General features: G+C 43.2%; 1 protein-coding gene across 2 annotated transcripts; it reads right to left on the bottom strand.

The window, feature by feature from the left end:
• Positions 1-1,646: 1,646 nt before the first annotated feature.
• LOC147511853 (vesicle transport v-SNARE 11-like) lies at positions 1,647-18,244 on the bottom strand. 2 transcript variants are annotated; one of them, XM_086603478.1, is made up of 6 exons: positions 18,022-18,244; positions 17,784-17,905; positions 16,806-16,864; positions 16,522-16,710; positions 5,465-5,635; positions 1,647-2,109 (listed from the first exon to the last, which is right to left on the bottom strand). In XM_086603478.1, exons 2-6 carry the CDS (start codon positions 17,875-17,877, stop codon positions 1,957-1,959), a joined length of 666 nt encoding a protein of 221 aa, XP_086459604.1. In that variant the 5' UTR covers positions 17,878-17,905; positions 18,022-18,244; the 3' UTR covers positions 1,647-1,956. The 2 variants fall into 2 exon arrangements, with proteins under 2 accessions (XP_086459604.1, XP_086459605.1); XM_086603479.1 differs by having other exon boundaries at positions 1,647-2,252; positions 18,022-18,160.
• Positions 18,245-19,808: the final 1,564 nt, after the last annotated feature.

Here is a 19,808-nt window from a genome sequence, read left to right as displayed (position 1 = left end):
TAGAATCACAAGAAATGTGTAGTCACCAATTGGCATGGAGATCAAACGGCCATTGTTAATTGCTTGGAGAAGTGGATATTAGTGTGGATCTCAGCTGAAAATAAGAAGTTAATAAAGTTGGATTCCAAGTACAAACTCTTCTCCGATACCTGTTCTAACTAGAAACTGTAGCCTTATGCAACAACATTGCCTTGGAAAGAACGCATCTCAACTCTCAAGAGACTCCTCGGCCCACTGTTACGTCTAATAACTATGATCCATTATTAGACAGAGATTCCATAAGTTTGACTCGCATGATTCGCATCTAATTACCATCACAACTTCTACTCTGCGCTGCCAATGTCTGTTCACAACATAGTTAGAATCTAAACAGATATTCCACCTACGGAACATCTTGGTTACATGAAAAATTCGCCTGGAAGCTGTTAATATCTAGAATGATCATTCCTTCTATGGAAGATATGTTCAAACCTTTTCTCTGCCGTCTTTTGTTTGTTAGTATATAAGGCAGTTACTTCAAATTGATACATAATTCATGACATGGCCCTGCCTTGTAGCTTTGTAGGCTTGGAAATTAATAAATAACTCACTACTGCACTACATAAAGATCCAACCACTGAGGTGTATAAAGTTTACAAGTCTGCCACGGTAGACGCGATTTGGAAGGAAAGACACTCAATACTCTAGATCGCCAGATTACTAATCATTAAGCAAAGGAAGTTTTACTTGCACTAACAACTGGTTGAAGTTGCAGAATCTGTTAGCTCTAGAAGACTATGGAAAAGTTCGCACTCATAAACTTTTGAGACTATAAGAGCCTACTTACTGCATATGGTCCCCCCGAGCAGGACACGGAGGTATACTTATTTTTATGTTTTATTGGCTTCTGCTGGAAGAGGAGGAATGTGCTCACTGAAAGCAATAGAAGTTGGATTTAGACAATGCCAGGAGCTACAACTTTTGAGCCTAAAGACTTAAAGAGGTGGCTTCTGACACTTTTGTGGGCTGTGCAAATACTAAACAACAGGGCTGAAACCCCGTTCAAGTTATTAGACAACTCAGAACTCAATTCTCCTTTATAACTTTTGATAGTGTCTTCAGAGAATCCAATTTGTTTAACTCTGTTGCACTGTATATGTTTACTACCCTTTGTACCACCTCTTGTGCAAAGCCTGCAGGATACTGGTGTGGAGGAGAAGGCAGGACTCTTCACTATTGTATATTAGATTCTAGTGAATGAACAGGTAGGGGACTCCCCAGCTTTATAAACAAAAATATCTGATTACTTTACCAAGCAATACATCTAGCGAATGTTTAAATTTTTTTCATAAGCAACAGGAATCAGGAAATGTACAAGAGATGGTAAATGAAATTGAATAACTCAAAATTGTTCAGATCAATGGGGGAAGAAAAAAAAACACTCAAATGTGTTACTGGAGCATGTCGCTATAAAAATGTGATAATTTTTTCCGATGCAAAAAATGTGATAATTTGGACCACCTAAATACAGTACAGGAGCTCTGGAGTCTGGACGTCAACGGGCCTAGTTGAGAGCACCTTTTCTTTTTCAGCACTCTACAGGTGCGTACAATCCGATTGGAAATAGAACAATTAGTGAATACAAAACAGCAGAATGCAAAACCATATTAAGCAATATGTTTTTGATTTCACACAATGACATTAAAACTGCAAATAATACCACATACTTCATATCTCAGTTCTCATGCACAGCAATTTTGCGTTCGACTTTACACTAAAATGTGAATCACAATAGTTACACCAAACTTTTCCAAAATTTTCAGTACTGGGAAAAGACGCCCACATGAGAGACAAAGAAACTCAGATTTTGGAAACAAAGATACTCACTTAAGTCTCATTTGAAACACGCATGGCAAACATTGATATATGACACCGTTCATAGAATAAGAATCAGATAAGAGAATGAAGAATGTATAGTTAATGCCGAAGCTTGAAATACAGAATTAAGATGATCACAGCGACAAGGACTGTAACTATAGCGCCAATGATCCATTTGTTCCTGTCCATCCTCCTTGACATTGCAGTCAAAAATTTTCTACTCCTTCCAATGTTATCATCCACGCCATGAAGCTGCCAATGAAGAAAACACTAACATAAGCAAAGTTGGAGAGCTGGAATACAAGGAAAACGACATCCTGCTACTGCATGGTGCATGTGAAATGCACCCCGTAGCCTGCCACCAGGTAAGAGCTAAAGCCTAGGCAAGCCTTGGACTGCATATGGCCAAACATCAGTATAGAACAATTTAGACTCAACCATGCAATTTTTCTGCTAGACTGCTTACAACTGAGTTTTGATTGAAGAACAATTCATGGTCAATTAAATGAGGTCTTAAGTGATGTCAAATCTCACTAACTCGGTAAGGTAGATAGTTCTGACGTATTAAACATCGACGCACCATATTTTCTGAATAATTCGAGACAGATACATGCAAACCTACTCGTGTCGGATACAATACATGGATATCTTGAAGGCTATACACCTCATACTTCGGTATTTCGCCGTGTCAGATACTTTCTACCAGTATCAGATACTGATACACATAGATAAAAAAATTCAAATGTGTGTTACATTGTTTAATATATTTGGTTAATAGATGAATAAGGTTGTGAGACTCCAAAACTAATTCACAATAAGGAATCAACTACATAACATAGTTTTGATGCCCTATTTGCAAAGTTCAAAAATCAAAAAGTTGAGGGTACTCCTTGGGTCAGTCCCTGTCTGGTCCTTACGACAAGTTGATCATGTAAGCGATGTACAAGGCAACTGCAACTGTTGTTAGGTGAGAGGGAGAGACTTGCATGGTTAGTTTCAACTAATTTCAATATATTAGTTACCTAATCTAGGCCTGAGCTTAAAAGATGAAATAACAATCTCTATGCTCTGAAAGACTATACAGTATAGGCCAATTGGCCACCTGCACATAAACAACATTTCCCTGGACAATTCAGATTAAACGGATGGACAGTGTGCCTAGCTTATCAGCCAGAACCCCATCAAGCACCACTGATCTCACTCTAATTGCGCTGACAATTACACATGACACATAACCACAGGCATGGGTTCAGTATAGTTCCAATAGATAAACAACCTTATTTGTTGTTGCCTCTTCCTACCTTGCTTGTTCCGTCCTAGATCATGGGGATTTCCTTGTTTAGTGTCCAACACTTAGTTTCTAAGATCGCCCTATATGAAAACTGGCTTTCAGTGGTACCAAGCCCTACTCACAACATGAAAAAACCAAAAGCTCTGCCCTCCCCATGAACAAATGAAAGAGGATATGATATGTAACACTAAAAGAAACCATGACAAACCAATAGCCTAAGTACACTGTCAGGAGTAACTTAGGTTATTCTAACCCTGCGATCTGGTGTACCTGTTTTCCTAAAATAGACGTTATTAGTTTTAGGTTATTAGATCCTATCCTCTTCTCTTTCCTTTTTTTTCCTTTTTGGGTAGCTTCAGACCACCTGAGTAGAGATTCGATCTTTATCCTGATAACCATTTCGTCATGGCTTCAACCTCCTCATCCCACCCCTCTCTCTCCCCACCTCCTCCTTTTCTTTGGAGTTCTCTGTTTCATAACCGTAGCTCAGTCTCTTCAACAACCACTGAGTTAAATAGTTGCGCACCCATCTTTGAAGATGGGGCTGCTGTAGTTCCACAAGATATCATCGATGAAGGTATAAGTGAATGGAAGGACACGGTGGTAGGGTATTTCTTGGATAAGAGGTTGGGTTTCCCTTTTGTGAAGAGTACATTGGAAAGAACTTGGAAACTCAAAGGTACTATGGAGATAACTACGGACAGGGAACTGTTTTTTATCAGGTTTGCTATGATTGAGGACAAACAAATGGTGTTGGAAGGTGGCCCTCTCTTCATTGCAGGCAAGATATTTGTAATTCGGCCTTGGTCACCTGAGGTTGAAGGACAAAAAAGCAATATTAACACTGTTCCTATCTGGGCAAAAATCTTCAAAGTTCCAAAAGAACTCTGGACAAAGAATGGCCTCTCATATTTGGCCAGCTTGATTGGTGAGCCACTCTGTATGGATGGAGCTACATCGGAGAAAAAAAGGCTGGACTTTGCAAAGGTATGCGTTACTATTCCCCTGGACTTCGACTTCCCCGCATCAGTAAAGCTTAAGCTTGGGGGTAAACATGTTTTTGGATGTGGAGTATCCTTGGAAGCCTCCATCTTGTACCATCTGCTGTCGGTTTGGGCATGCTACAAACAAATGTCCAGCTTCACCACCTCAGGTCTGGGTTCCTAGGGGAAGAAATGCTAGAGCACAAGAAAGGACATTATCAGCTACAGCCGCGACTCCAGCTGCTGCTGCTGTCTCTGCCTCGAACTTGGAAATTTCTCCAGCTGCGGCTACAGATTCGAATTGTCCAGTCGCAGCACCCAGCACAGCAAATGTCAATGTAGCTTCTGCAAATGTCAATGAAGCTTCTGCAATCAGACCCGCTTCTCAGTTGGCATCCTCAGAGTTCACTGAGGCTGGACATGGTGACACAAATGGTCAAGCAGAGCGGCACCAACAAAGAGTTACTCCTCTTAACCAACTCCCAAATAGTAGAGAAATAAACATGTATGAAGGGTTAGTTGATGGAAATGAGGATGTAGATGACGATCTCTCAGAGAGTGAATCTGAGTTGTTTGGGGATACGTATATAGAGGCTCCAACAATTGCATTGCCTAAGAGCACATCAAAGTATGCAGCGCTTTCTGAGAATCAATGGACTACTGTGAAGCCAAAAAGAAGCAAAAGGATCCAAGAGCGTTCTTTAGGAGAAATAGAGCCTACACTTGCAATGACGAAGAAGGTTAAGTCGTTAACTAAGAACAAAAAGATGAGATATCTTGAGGAATACACAAAAGAGTTTTGGGATGACACTTTGGGACTCACTTATGTGTGTTGTGCTTGCGAAGGTTTCTTTTGTAACTATGAGAAAGCGCAGACTCATCTTAGGAAAGATCATCCTAAGATTGTAAAGGAAATCATGACTAGGAAGTAGGATTCTTAGCTCTACTTTCTTAGGGTTCGATTGTAGCATGTCTAGTGATCTCAGGTGTGTTAGGCTTATAGTCTGTTGATTTGCGTCTATGTGTACCTCCTTTTAATGATCAAACTCTTAGGGAGATTTGTAAGGTTTACCCTTTTGCAATATAAACCGGTGGGGGTCTGCCTTAACCCCATAACTTTTCCAAAAAAAAAAAAAGTACACTGTCAGAAGCACCAGTTGCGCCAAGGCGCTCAAGGGGCCAAAGGTGCCAACTTTAATGAAAATAGTTGCATCTTGTTGGCGCTGCCATGGCATGGCAAAGGCACCAGTTGGGAAGCCTAGCACCTCACTCCGCCCACAACAATGCAGACGTAATTACATAAATGAACCAGAAACCGCATGGAAAGCCATACCGTGTCATGGGCATGTAGAAGAGACTGGCGCTGCCCGTGCAGATCTTGAAGGATTGAAACACCAAGCTCTTCAGTCTCCAACATGGTTCGCCTACCCTCCTTGATTCTTTCGCTGGAATGGTTTAATCTTTCTGTGGACATTAACAATCTTCCTTTTTGGTCAGCAGCCACCTGTGCAGAAGAACTAATCAATTTTACCAATAGATAACAGGAAACCAAATATCAAAAAGCAAAAAGGGGAAATCAAATAAATTTCTACTTTGTTCCACATCTTCAAGTCATGTCTGATGATCATTTTCCTTTTTGGATGGGGCAGGGATGCTCATCAAAAAGGGTTTTTATTTTAATATGAGCTTCCCATTCATGTACACATACATTGAATCTATCAGAAACCAAATCATAATACAATTGAATAGTAGCAGACGACATCTAACCATTTCCTATGAAGCACGGATACTTCTCCAGAGGCTAAGTATGTGTGCCTGTGTCCAACACGTATTGGATACCGATATCACTATGAGCTTTTCAAAATCTAGGATTCGGGTACGCGAATAGAAATAAAAATCTTAGAAAATATAGCATTTTAATATGATTTCGAACATAAGGTGGTCTTGTGATCATTGATTAGCAACAATGTAGGAACGAGTTTGTTACACCCCCAAATACTGTTAAGACTAAAGTTCACTATTTCGCAAACACTATTACCACTCCTAACACTATTCTTCTCTCTCCCTTTGGGTCGCCTCCTCTTTTTTTTATCTCCCCCTCTTTTCTCCCCTCCTCTCTCTCCACCTCTTTTCCTTTATATCTTTCCCTTCCTCAATCCTAGCCTTCCACCTGTCCATCCATCTCGCGGTTTTCTTCTTTCCACGTGTAGGGTTTCCGTACCGCAATAGATGTCCCATCTCGATCCTGTGCACCGCGGCTATGTATTTTATGTATCTTATGGTGACCTGGGTGCCGCCAACCGCTAATTTCCAGGGTCCCCTTATCCTACCACCACAGATGCCCCCTCTCGAGTCTGCGATTATTACACGATCGGGGGGTCGAGAGTCCGGCGGGTTCCATTATCTAGTCGCGGCCTTCCACCACCTTTGTACCGCTGGATTCACGCGCCCCCCACATGCTTGTGGCCTACGTCCCTTCGATTCTCGTGAATTCACGCGTCATCCTCTGGCTGGTTCTTTTTGGTGTTTCCTCGATTTCAGCTCCTCCCAGATTACGCTTCTACCCTTCCCTCTTATAAAAGCCCGCTCGATTCTCTTTCTTTCTCATTTAGCTTCTCACTCTCCTCTAGATTCACTCTCACCACCACTCAACCCTCTCTTCCCTTTGTCTACTCCGATCAAGCGTGCGGTTGTGCTTTGTGAGTTTCTTCTGCCCAAGCTCTTGTACCAACTGCTCTTCCCCCTTCCTCAGGTTGGTCTTCTTCTCCCATTATTTCTCTTTACTTGCTGTTTTGTGCATTTCTCCTTTGAACTAAAGATTTCCTCATCTCCAACCAGTCATGACGGTGTGTATTCTTCTTTAACTCCTTTCTTCAATGTCGGATTCCAGATCCGACGCCTTTTCCTCCTTCCCTTCCCGCGGTGTTGCCCCTCCCCCTCCCCTAGATCCGACCGAGGCTCCATCCACTTCCGGGCAAGCCTTTGCCCTTCCGCTGCCTCCCCACGCAGCCGTAGACCTAACCTAGAAAATGTTAAGGCGGCTTACGGTATACCAGCTGATGTCATTTTAGAGCATGTGCCTGACTTAACTTACTTTCCTCACTTAGTTCCTTACAAACCGGGGTGTCTCGTGGCCACCCGTCTTGACGTCGAGGTGTGTAACCATTTTAACATCCTCCCTTGCCAAGGCATTAGCAATTTCTGGAGGGTTATGTATGCCGCGAATCATTACAACAAATCTGGAATCCCCAAGATAACGGTTCGCGACATGACTGCCCACTTTTACATCAAAAAGAGCACAAAGGATGTCAGCGTGGGCTACCATTTTTTTTGTGTCCGCCCTAGGAAGCAACATTTTGTCCTCCGTGTCACCTCATCAGACAAGGTGTGGCACCACTATCCGCTGTACATCTCCGAAAACTTTCTATCCGCAGATCTTCCTTCAGAACTGAACCTTACTCATCTGGCTTTCCTTCCCAGCAGTGAGTACCCCTTTTATTTATCCTTCCATGCGTATGTTCCTTGGTTCCTCATATAATCTTGCACTTCTTTTCTACAGGTTGGCAACTGGATTCGAAGTCGCGACCCTACGACCACATCTCCACAATTTTCCAGAAGCTCCGCGATCTTGGACCCTCTCAGTCTGCAGTTCTTGGAATTGATCCTACCACCGCCATTCCACTACTGTCAGATCCCCAATTAAAGGTTATTGGAGGGTATAGTGTCCCTTTTTTCATCCCCCTCCCCCAAGGAGAGAAAGCCGCAGAACTCCCCACCTCCCCGGAAAAGACACCACCCCAAGAAATTTCCACACCGCCCAGTACCTATCCGCCGTCCCCCACCTTCCTCTAACAACTCCCTTTCTCATTCTGCAGCCCGCCCCTCTTACCAATCCCTGACCACTTGGGAAGATCAATACCCATCCCCTCATTCTCCCTCTGCAACTTCCCCCCACTCCGATATGGGTGCTAACAAGTGCAAACTCTTTGACCGTGATTCGGATGAGAATGCTATCACCGAAGTGGCCCCCTCCACGGTCGCCCGCTCATCTCTTAGCCGGCCTCTAAGCGACCGCGGACTTTTGTGTCTGATGAGACTCCAGCCAATCTGTCTACTTCCCTACCTGTTGCCCCCCCTCGCCAAGAACAGCGGCCTGGGAAGGAGGTGGCTCCCCGATCGGGCAAAAGGGCTCTTCCGACCCGCCCCTGCGCCGCCCGCTTTCAAGGTCCGAAATCGCACCATCAACATCAACGATTCGGCCTTGGACAACCCTGCAGTGGCTTCCTCCCTGTTCTATGGGTCTCACATCCCCCAAAGATATGGCGTATGCTGAAAGGGGCTCCTTTGATAGTCACCGAACTTCGTTCTACACTAGCTGGGAGAAAATACCCTTTCCCTTGCACTATATATCTCCCCTCTTCTTTCTCAAGTAACCTGACTCTTGTTCCCTTTCTCAGATGAGCCTGGACATCTCTTACATGATCCGCGGCCTCTTTGGCGCAAGGTCCAGAATTGAGCAGCTGGACAAAGAAGCCGTCCGTCTTGAACAGCAGAATAGTGCTACGGAACTAGATAAACTCAGAGCCCAGAACGAGCTCAAGACTGTTGAAGCCTCCCACCTTGCTTACATGGATAAGGTTAATGACCGCTTGAGTCATCAGCGCGAAACTCTCTTATCGCAGCACAATGCAGCCGTCGCATCTCTCTCCCAGAAGCACAAGGATGATACAGCGGCCCTCCTCAAACAACATGAATCCGACATGGATGAGCTTCAAGATCACTTCCGAGCCCAAGCTGACAAGAGGGTGGCCAAGAAGGTCAAAGAGGAGTATGACAGGCTTATCAAAGAAGGCCGTCTCCTTTCTGAAGAACCTGTAGCTGCCCCCGTGGTTAATGCGAGGTGGTGGCCCATGGAACCTCGCCTTCGAGGTAGCCGAGGTAACCGACTTGGGTTTGGGGCCATTGACGGCCTTTGTGGATCGCGATGATTGAGGGAGGCCACGATGCGATGATTCGTGAGAATGTTTAAGTGTCTCTTGCATTGGGAGTAGTTTTGTTATGCCCTTTCTTGATTTCAATTGTTGTTGTTTTTGCCACACTGATTATGCTACATTTTGTTTTAATTCCCCTCCTGATGTTGAGGAGGACTAAATGCGATGGTGGTGTTATCTAGGCTTTATCTGTTTATGGGCTCAATTAGCAGTGAAACTCATATTTATATTTTTGCCTCTCCTACTGGGAGCAACTCGATTTGCATTCCCTCTCGACTCGGTGATTTGGTTGCCCCTATCTATGTCGGGGCAACACTCCTCCTTACTCAGGTCAGACCCATTGTCCGCGGCAAGTGGAAACCCCTTCGCCTCCACTTGCCTATGACCTCATATCCGCCATGGGGCAACTCATTTTGCCCCGGCTCATATGGGACTTCATACCCAGCATGGGGCAACTCATTTTGCCCCAGTTAAGCTCGGACCTCTCGTCCGTGAAGGGCTCCTCCCCTCCATTTCCTTCACTCTAAAGGACAAGCAAAGTTCATGTAACCTTATCCATTCCAAAAGTGCTATGGTTTTATATATATACAAATAGCTCATGCAGTTGACAGCTTCTCCCATTACATTCATTCATGAAACTTTTTCAACAGCCTTACGTTCCACAGTCTCTCCATCATTTTCCCTTCCAAGGTCTGTAACTTGTAGGTGCCCGTCCCTCCCACGTCAACCACAGTATAGGGTCCCTCCCAAGTTGGACCCAATTTCCCCTCGCTTATTTTCTTTGTGTTGGGGTCACTCGGTGAGCACCGATCTCCTACCTTGAATCTCCTCGCCTCACCCCTCTTGTTTGATCGCTTTGAAGGCGGCGATGATACTCTTCGGTCCTAATGCGCGACGGCCACTCTTCTCTCACCAAATTAAATTCATGTCCCCGACAGATTCTCGCTTTGATCCATCCTCGGCATTTCGAAGTTCGAAAGTGGTCGCCGCCACCATTTCATTTCGGCGGTATCCGCGGCCTCTACGCCATATGCCAACGAAAAGAGAGTCTCCTTGGTAGTGGTCCGCGGTATAGTCCGATAGGCCCACAACACATGGTTTAATTCGTCGGCCCACGACCCCTTTTTGTCTTCCAGTTTCCTTTTGAGATTGTTAAGTATGGTTTTGTTGGAAAACTCAATCTGTCCATTGCCCTCGGGGTTGTATGGAGCCGAAAACCCCTGCTTAACATAATAGGCTTGCAAAAACTTCTTCACTTTCGATCCCGTGAACTGGATTTCATTGTCCGCGATAATAACATAGGGCAACCCAAACCTACATATAATGTTCTCCCACAAGAATTTGACCACCTGTACCTCCTCCTTCACCTGCTGCAGCGGCACGACCTCAATCCACTTTGTAAAGTAGTCGGTTGCGGCCAACATGAATCTCCTCTTACCTCTGGCCATGGGCAGCGGTCCCACTATATCGAGGGCCCACATTGCGAACGGTCATAGACTAGACACATTATGCAGCGGCTCTGCTGGGGCAAATATCAGTTGAGAAAATCTCTGACATTTCTCACATTTTTTAGCAAACTCCACAGCGTCTCTCTTCATGTGGGGCCAGAAGTATCCTTGCGTTAACAACCGGTGTACCGTTGTCCTACCCGCTGAATGGCTCCCTCACAATCTCCCCCGTGTAACTCCCCGAACACCTCTTACGCTAGCCTCGGTCCCAAACATTTCAATAAAGGCCCGTTGAAATTCCTTCTGTACAATTCCCCTCCTATCAACGTGTACCTCCGAGATGCCTGTTCCAGTCTTCGTTTCTCTCTAGAGTCCATCACCTCACACCCTGACAAGAACTGCTTGAAGGGCTCCATCCAACCTTCGTCCTCCCCCGCGGTATTCAGTATCTCCAAAGACTCCGGCGATTTTGGCCTCGTCCGATTTCCTCAGCCGATGATCCTCTCCTCAAATCCTAGCATGGATGCGGCCACATAAGCCAGTGCATCTGCGTGGCAATTTTCCCCACGATTCAAATGAACAAATCGGATCTATGTGAATTTCGCCGCCCAACTGCGTAAGATTCCCAAATACTTTGCCATTCTGGGGCATCTTGCCGTGAACCCTCCATTTGCTTGGCAGACCACTAAATTTGAGTCGGAGTAAACGGTAAGTTCCTTCACGCCTAAGCTCTCAGCAATCCTCATGCCCGCAATCACTACCTCATATTCCGCCTCATTATTTGACACTGCAAATCTCAACTTCATTATTCATTTCCAGTCCTATTGTTATTCGGGCGTAACCCAAAGACCACGCTTATTCCATTTCCGCATTTGATTCTTTGGCCGTCTGCCTCGAATACTCTCCAACCATTCTTCTCATCCCATGGGTTCAGGCAGTCCAGTTCCTCTTCTTGCTCAGGCTCCAAAACCATCTCCTCCCCCCATGTAGGATCCTCTGCCGGGAACTCCACCAAAAACTCTGCCACGGCCTGCCGTTCTAATATGATATTGGATCTCATATGAACTCAACATCATGACCCATTTCAGCATTCTTCCTGACTTCTCCACCCTCAGAGCTTGTTTAAGGGACAAATTCGTCACCACAATCACTGCGTGGGCTTCGAAATATGGCTTCAGCTTCAGGGCTGAGAATATCAAGGCAAAAGCATACTTCTCCACTCGGCTGTATCTAGTCTCCGCATCCAACAAAGTCTTACTTTGGAAATACACTGGTTTTTCCACTTTATACACAACGTGAACGAAGACTGAGCTGATTGCATAATCCGTGACCCCCAGATACAAATATAACTTCTCTCCTAATTCGGGCTGCGACAACAGAGGTGCTTCCCCCAGATACATTTTTAACTCTTGAAATGCTCCTTCACATTCCGCTGTCCATGCGAAATCTGTGGAGCTCCTTAGTAGCCTATACAGCGGCCTACATTTGTCGGATGATTTTGAAATGAATCTGTTAAGGGCCGCGACTCTTCCTGCTAACCACTGCACCTCTTTCACCGTCTGCGGCGACGGCATCTCCACCAATGACCTTATCTGTTCGGGGTTTGCCTCTATTCCCCGCTATGTTACTATATACCCCAGAAATTTTCCCGTGGTGACTCCGAAAGTGCACTTCTCTGGGTTGAGTTTCAAATTGTGGGCTCGCAGTATCCTAAATGTTTTCCTCAACCCCTCCAGATGCTCTGCCTCTGACATATTTTTCTCCACCATGTTGTCTATGTATATCTCAATGCTCTTTCGAATTTTATTTTCGAACATTTTCTCCCCCAACCGTTGGAAAATGGCTCCTGCGTTCTTTAACCCGAATGACATCCTTGTATAGCAATAAGTACCCCTTTCCACTACAAAAGATGTCTTTTCCTGATCAGGTCCATACATCGCAACCTGGTTGTATCCCATGGATGCATCTATAAATGAGAACATTCTGAACCCCGCCGTCCTGTCCACCAACTCATCTACTCGCGGCATAGGATAACTATATTTGGGACACTCCAAATTTACGTCCGTGAAGTCAACACACATTTGCACCTTGCCGTTTTTCTTCGGGATCGCGACTATATTGGACAGCCAATCCATGAACTCCACCTCCCTTATGATCCCAGCTCCCTTCAGCCTAGCAACCTCCTCCCGGATTCCTTCAGCATACTTAGGTCTCATTCCTTTCATCTTTTGTCTCACTGGTTTCGCATCCTCCCTCATATGTAGTCGGTGACATGCGAACTCAGGGTCCAACCCGGTAATCTCCTCTATCCCCCCATGCAAACACATCTCTATTCTCCGACAAGCACTGCACCAACTTACTTTTCCACTCCTCCGTCAGATTAGACCCAACCGATGTAAACTTCTCTTCTTCGCCCTCTCCCAAATTTACTACTTCCAGTTCATCCAAAGTCTTTGGGCCCACCGTGGCTTCCTCCGCCCCTTCCACTGCCCCGCACTGTCATTGTTATGCTTGCCTCTTTCTGGGGTTCGCTGGTTCACCTCCAGGGCCGCGGACTATCCTTTTATCTCGGTTCCGACGATCGTTTTTCGATGCTACCCGATCTCCGGACCTCGTACATTCTGTTGGGGTGGGGAATCGAATAACTTGATAATAGGTCGAAGGCACCGCCTTCATTTCGTGTATTCATCTCCTCTCCAGGATTGCGTTGTATTGAGAGTTGGAATCGACCACCATAAATCTTGAGAACACCGATCCGCCCCCGCTGCCACCGGTAATAGAAGTTCTCCCATAGCTTCGTGGACGCTCCCATTAAACCCATACAAAGCCGGAATTTGCGGCGCCTTTAATTGCCCCGAATCAATCCTCATCTCCTCCAACGCCTCCCCTAAACAAAGAAATCCATCATACGCCACAATCAATCATTACCACTTTTGACCATGTAATTACCCATCGCCATCAGAATGACCAACGATCTTCGTGTGGGGTATCGACTCGGAGATCTGCCCTAGAAAATGTAATCTTGTCTTCCCCGCCATTGACTCGCCTTCAGATCGCCGGTCTTCTTTTAGGCGACTTCGTTGACTTCTTGAATACTTTTGTTCTCCTTATCTTATCTCGTAGGCATTGTGATTTCGGAACTTCTCCACCGAAAATAACATTTATGGTTCCCAATATTCTCCCCGAGTCGCCCGGCTCCCCGTTTCGGGGTTTCGCTATAAATTCCCTCATCATTTCCTTCTCTATCAACCTCTGAACCAACCATTTCAATGCATAACAATCATTAGTTTCATGATTGCGTACCTGGTGATACTCACAGTATGGCTTATTTGGCATTTCGGCAGGGACGGTTCGCGGACCCTCGTACCCTTGCATATTTTTTATCAGAGGCAGTATCTCACTCAACGGCCTTTTTAAAGGTGCGTGTTCCAGCTCAGCGGTATGGCTTTCTCTCTCTTTGTTCTCTTCGTGTTACTTCTCTACTCCTTTCCGGACGCGATGAATGTCCGCGGTACCGCTCGCTACTTTTATCCCCTGCCTCTATTTTTCTGCGGTCCCCGCCTTTCTCTACCGATAACACTGCCTTGGCTCCCCTCTTAGAATCCTTCTGCATGGTGTCTTTATATCTAATATACTTCTCTACCTGCGGATATAACTCGTGCAAGGTCGCAATCTCATTCTTTGCAACAGACTGATGGACCCCCATTCTGGGTCGCAGACCTCTTTCAAACGCTATCACTGCCGTCTTTTCATCCAAATTCTCCATCTTTAACGTCTCTGCCTTGAATCGGCACAGATACTCCCTGACAGACTCCGCAGACCTTTGTCTAACATTGAACAAAGCTGCGATGTCCACCACCCGCCTCCTCTAATGTATAAAGTGATCTACAAACGCCTGTTCCAACTCTTGGAAATTAGTTATGCTCTTCAAAGGCAACCGATAATACCAGTCTGAAGCTCCCCCCTTCAGGCTGGCTAGGAACATCATACACCGCAGCCCATCGTACCTCGCCTCTTGCCAAAGAGACATTTGCTGCCTGAAGTGATGAATGTGATCTGCTGGGTCTCCTGTTCCATCGTATCTCTCGAACCTTGGCTGATTGAAACGTTTTGGTACCTCCGAAGTCCATATTGCATCCGCCCGGTAGTTCGCGATTGACCCCGCCACCACCGACCGGTCGCCCATTTGAGTCTTTGTCGCTGAAAATTTGCCTCCCGGTCGTTGTTTATCATTTCTGGACTTGCTCCATTGTTAATCCGGCCACCGGGTTCTCCTTTGAGTTGGTCCCGGCCCCCTCCTCGCCCTCCGCTTTCGCCTCTCCGACTCCTCACTTATCTCTTCCCGATCTCTTTCTCCACCTTTTCTCTTTCTCTTCAACTCCTCGTTCTCCTCCCTCAACCTCTCAATCTCCTCTCGTGATCAGCCGTGTTTCTTCCGTGACCAGTTCCTCCTCTCGCTTTCCCGCTTCCTCTCCATCGCGCCTCCCAAGATCCGCTCTTGAACCCTCACCTTCCTTGGTCTACCCACTGCCTTCTTTGGTGCCATTCCTATACTCTCTTCCCCACAGACGGCGCCAAATGTTATACCCCCAAATACTGTTAAGACTAAAGTTCACTATTTCGCAAACACTATTACCACTCCTAACACTATTCTTCTCTCTCACTTTGGGTCACCTCCTCTTTCTTTGATCTCCCCCTCTTTTCTCCCCTCCTCTCTCTCCACCTCTTTTCCTTTATATCTTTCCCTCCCTCAATCCTAGCCTTCCACCTGTCCATCCATCTCGCGGTCTTCTTCTTTCCGTGCAGGGTTTCCGTACAGCGACAGATGTCCCATCTCAATCATGTGCACCGCGGCTACGTATCTTATGCTGACCTGAGTGCCGCCAACCGCTAATTTCCAGGGTCCCCTTATCCTACCACCACAGAGTTCCTCTTCATCTTTCTCTATTTCTTCTATTCCATATTTCCATCTATGTTTATGCCCCTCCCCCCCCCCCCTTTTGTGTTATTCATAACCATGTGAGGATATGCGGCGATGTTTCAAAAGTATCCGAACCGTATCCTGTACCAATACCGTACCCGGTGGACACTGGTGCAAAAGGTAAACTGCAGTATCCATGCAGCATAGGATACGCATGTGTTTGATACTCCGTTTGGTATATCCACTTTATTAGATATATTTTACAATTTCAGCCACAGACAAACTAGGGATAGGATGGGGACACACCCATGACATGCAGAGGGAACTACTTGTGTGTTTTTAGTTTTTATAGTGATATAAAAATAAAAACAAAACAGGACTGGGTATGGAGGTTTTATTCACTGGTTTTTTAAAAAAAACAGTAGGCAGAACAATGCTGCTTATTGATTAATCTCTATGTTACACGGCCACGCCATATTTTAAAAATAATCAGTGTCGGATACGTGTCCGTGACAGACACGACACGCACATATTATATGTGATATACCTAATTTTTGGTATTTTGCCGTGTCAGACACTTCGTATCTGTGTCAATTAACTTAGCTTAATCTGTTAGGATTGGACATGTTTTGAATGAGATGATTAGATTGAATTTGGTGGAGAACGCTAATGTTCAATTGTATAAATATATTTACAATTTTTTAACGTGTCCATGACGTATACATATCTTACTTTATTGAAAAATATTCTGCCTGTCCGTGTCAGATCATATCAGTGTCATGTGTCAATGTCCGTGCTTCATAGATCATAATAACTACAAGTCTACAAATCAAAAAAATTTAAAGTCAGAGAATTACAATTGGATTAAGACTAAAAGCAGCCCTTGTTCTCATAAAAGCATATTTCGGTAAGATAAAATCCAAACAAATTACTCATACCTACCAACCTCAAAAACTGTCCTAGACATGACGGTTTACACAAACAAAGACGCAATGAGCAAATATCACACAAGGGCGGATCACAGACATACCATCTTTGTATCGGCCAGTCCTGCTTCCAACAATTCATCTCTTGCAGCTTGGTTGACACTAGCTGATGTCAGCCTTTTAACTTCACTTTTCAAATTGTTTAGATCAGATTTATACTCCCTTAATTTAGCAAGTAGCATAGCCTTTATGTTTGGCTGCAAACTCCTAGCTTCAAGGTCCATTTTACGAATCTGGTAACAATGTCACAAAGCTCAAAATCTACAAAGGTCGGGAGAAAACAAAAAAATTAACATTATAAAAACAGGAAAAATTATCAAAAACACACCAAAGTCTCGGCATCTTCTAATCCAGCTTTTACATCAGAGACCTTTTGTTTCTTCTGTTCTGCATGTTCAGATACACAGAGTGATCATCCTCACAAAAGTAAAGTAGGTACTGCGAGAATATGTGATGCAACTATTGGAACTGATAACAACACCATATACAAAATGATCACTCCACTTAATCAGACATGAAAGATACCTTGTAATACAGGCCTATTTCACAAACGTGCATTGTCATACCAACATTTATACTGGAAGGTACTACCATAAAAACAGCTGCTTTTTTCGGAAGTGCTTAGATTAAATTAGGATTCAAGCAAATTAAGGGTACTCTAAGATAAAACTTAGATGAGAGCTAGATCACTAAGCAAACATTCCATACTTACTAAAGACAAGTGTTGCATGTATTTCTTACGCAAGATATATTTTGTTTCTACTTGTTCTTATAGCATTTCATTTCTGACGGTGGTTGGTGAGCGTGTGCATGTGTATGTGGGCGCCTGAGCTTGGAGTAATCTATTGGTGGGAGAAGCTATTGAGTCTAACTTTTTTCAAACGTAAAAAATCAGAGGAAAAAAAAAGATAGATCAGCAGTTGGAAACCTGGAGCATTAGCCAATCCCTAAGAAACAAAAGGCAGTCATCAGATTCATCAAAAATTCTTGGTTCTTAGCTAGTCCCGGTTAAATTATCAATCACGTGCCATTATATCACTATCTCAGATTATGAGAATATATAGCACTACTGCAAAGAGAATTGAAGTACAGTTCAATAGGTATGAGGGATGGAGAAGTAATGAAAGTGTGGACTCAGATTCTTAGCTCTTCGTGAGTGCCAATTGAATTATAAAAAACATGTCAGTTTATAATATATTCATTAAGCTAATTTTTCAACCTGATTCACGTGATTGTTTCAAAATATAATATAATTAAGACGATCAAGAGGCTAGTTATTAAAATATGGCTAGATTGAAGGGCTTACCACCATCAAGACGACTAGCGGCGGTGCATTTTCTCGACAAATTTGCTGAAATCTCGCAATACTGACGCTCGTATCCTTCAAATACCTCACTCATCACAATTTCTTATTATTATTTTCTTAACCTGACAACATCCAACGAACAATTAAAATTCTTTCAATTCATCACATGAACGACATCTAGATCAAAATTATATATATAAATAAATAAATAAATGTACGAGAACGAAGGAGAGGTCACCTGTAATAAATAAAAAGATAATTTTCAGCGGAGGATCGACTCGGTAGAGAATTATGATTTTATAATTTCTCTTTCCTCAAACTTTTGTTCGGTCTAGTTTTATTTTATTTTTCTTGTTGGAGCGACACGTGGAGGAAACTAATTTACTGTGGAACGTTTTTAACCATATCGGAGTTTTTACGCGTTTTAGCTGTTGGACTGTTGGTTCACATGCACTTTACTTGGGTTCTTGTTGTTGTGTTGTGTGGAACTGTGGATGTGGTGATTCTTTGAAACAACACAGGCAATCAGTTATCACTTTATCAGCAAGTAGAGTCTATATTCTCCCATTTGTTACTTCTCAGTTGGCAGAATCTTTATTGGTTGTGAGAAAAGTGGACACTAAAAATGTTCTGTGAGATGAAACTTTCCCTTCGGAAGTCTAATCAAAAGTTGGGTCCGGTTATAGGGACTCGGGAATTTTTAACCCACGAGATTTTCTTAATCTAACAGATCTAATTAAAATTGTCTACCATATTTATTTACTCTTTTAAAATGATGTCAATAGAAATAAATATAGGACCTTAAAAAATAGAAAAATAAACTAAAAAGTTTTTCAATTTTTCCTTTTTTTGCTATTTTATAAAATCTCTTCTCGATATATTGCTCTTCATTCTCTATCTTTTCCATTAACTTAAAAAACAAGTTTTACCTAATTATCCAAAAGTGTTTTTGGATGAAAAACTATTTTTTAAATCCATTTATTTTTTCAAAAATGTTTTTTATAAACACTTTTGGCAATAAATAAATAGGATTATTTATTTTCTCCATTGCTCTTCATTCTCTATCTTTTCCATTACCCCAATCTCCATATTTTATTTATTGTTATTATTTGCAGACACCATCAAATTAAGAGCTTATTTTTTACAAAAATATTGAAATATCTTCATGGAATCTCAATACTATCATGTAGATTTGTTTTGGAGGAGTGGAATTTGAAGTGTGATAGTATAGTAAATTCAGATAATAAACTCCACAAAAGGCAAAATTTTGGTGGAAAGACATGGTAGCACAGGATTTGAGTACTTAATTGTTTGGATAAGCAGATAGTTGAATGAGGTCAGTAGGTCACATTTTTAGCTTGTTAAAGTCGAAATCAAAGTTAACGCTAAGGATTCTGTCAAGTTTCCAACAACAAACATTAGTACAGCTGAATGCTAGAGAATGAAATTCTGAATGCTAAGTGAAAATGGCGTATGCAAAAATCCTCCTATAATATATAACTTTTGGGATCTTTAATTTGTTCAAGGAATTCTTGTATGTACGTACATAGCTATTATGGAAGGCTTTAATATATGAAGCAGCAAATTAGTACTTGTTATTTTTGGCATAAACAATATTATAGCTCAATCTAGTTGGAAAATTGACATTACTTTTGAGGTGTTATTGATGGAAATGGTAGTAAGAATGAAGAAAAATTAAATTATGCTAATGGAAATCATGACATAGTCAAAATTATGCTGCTGGAAATTAACACTTCACCTCACATAAACTAGACACTCAAGAGAAGAACTTCTTGAAATGAGTAGTATCAAGGTACTCACCCATATCCATAAGGTGAGTAGAAATTTGGTGGCATGTATGGCCTCCTAAACTGTACCCCATTTATGGATCGAAATGCCGAGGATGAAACTGATTTATCCCAAGAACATTTTTTGTTTGACTAATATATAGACTGCTACTTAAAAACTTAAACGAAAGAGTCACGTTGTTTTTTTTTTTTATTTTGGAGTTGGCCTTTAGAGTTT

This window comes from Coptis chinensis, chromosome 3 (genome assembly GCF_015680905.1).
Source record: "Coptis chinensis isolate HL-2020 chromosome 3, ASM1568090v1, whole genome shotgun sequence".
In the NCBI taxonomy this organism is placed as follows: Eukaryota; Viridiplantae; Streptophyta; class Magnoliopsida; order Ranunculales; family Ranunculaceae; genus Coptis; species Coptis chinensis.
The sequence above is the reverse complement of the archived record's forward strand: the minus strand, read 5'-3'. Positions and strand labels throughout refer to the sequence as shown.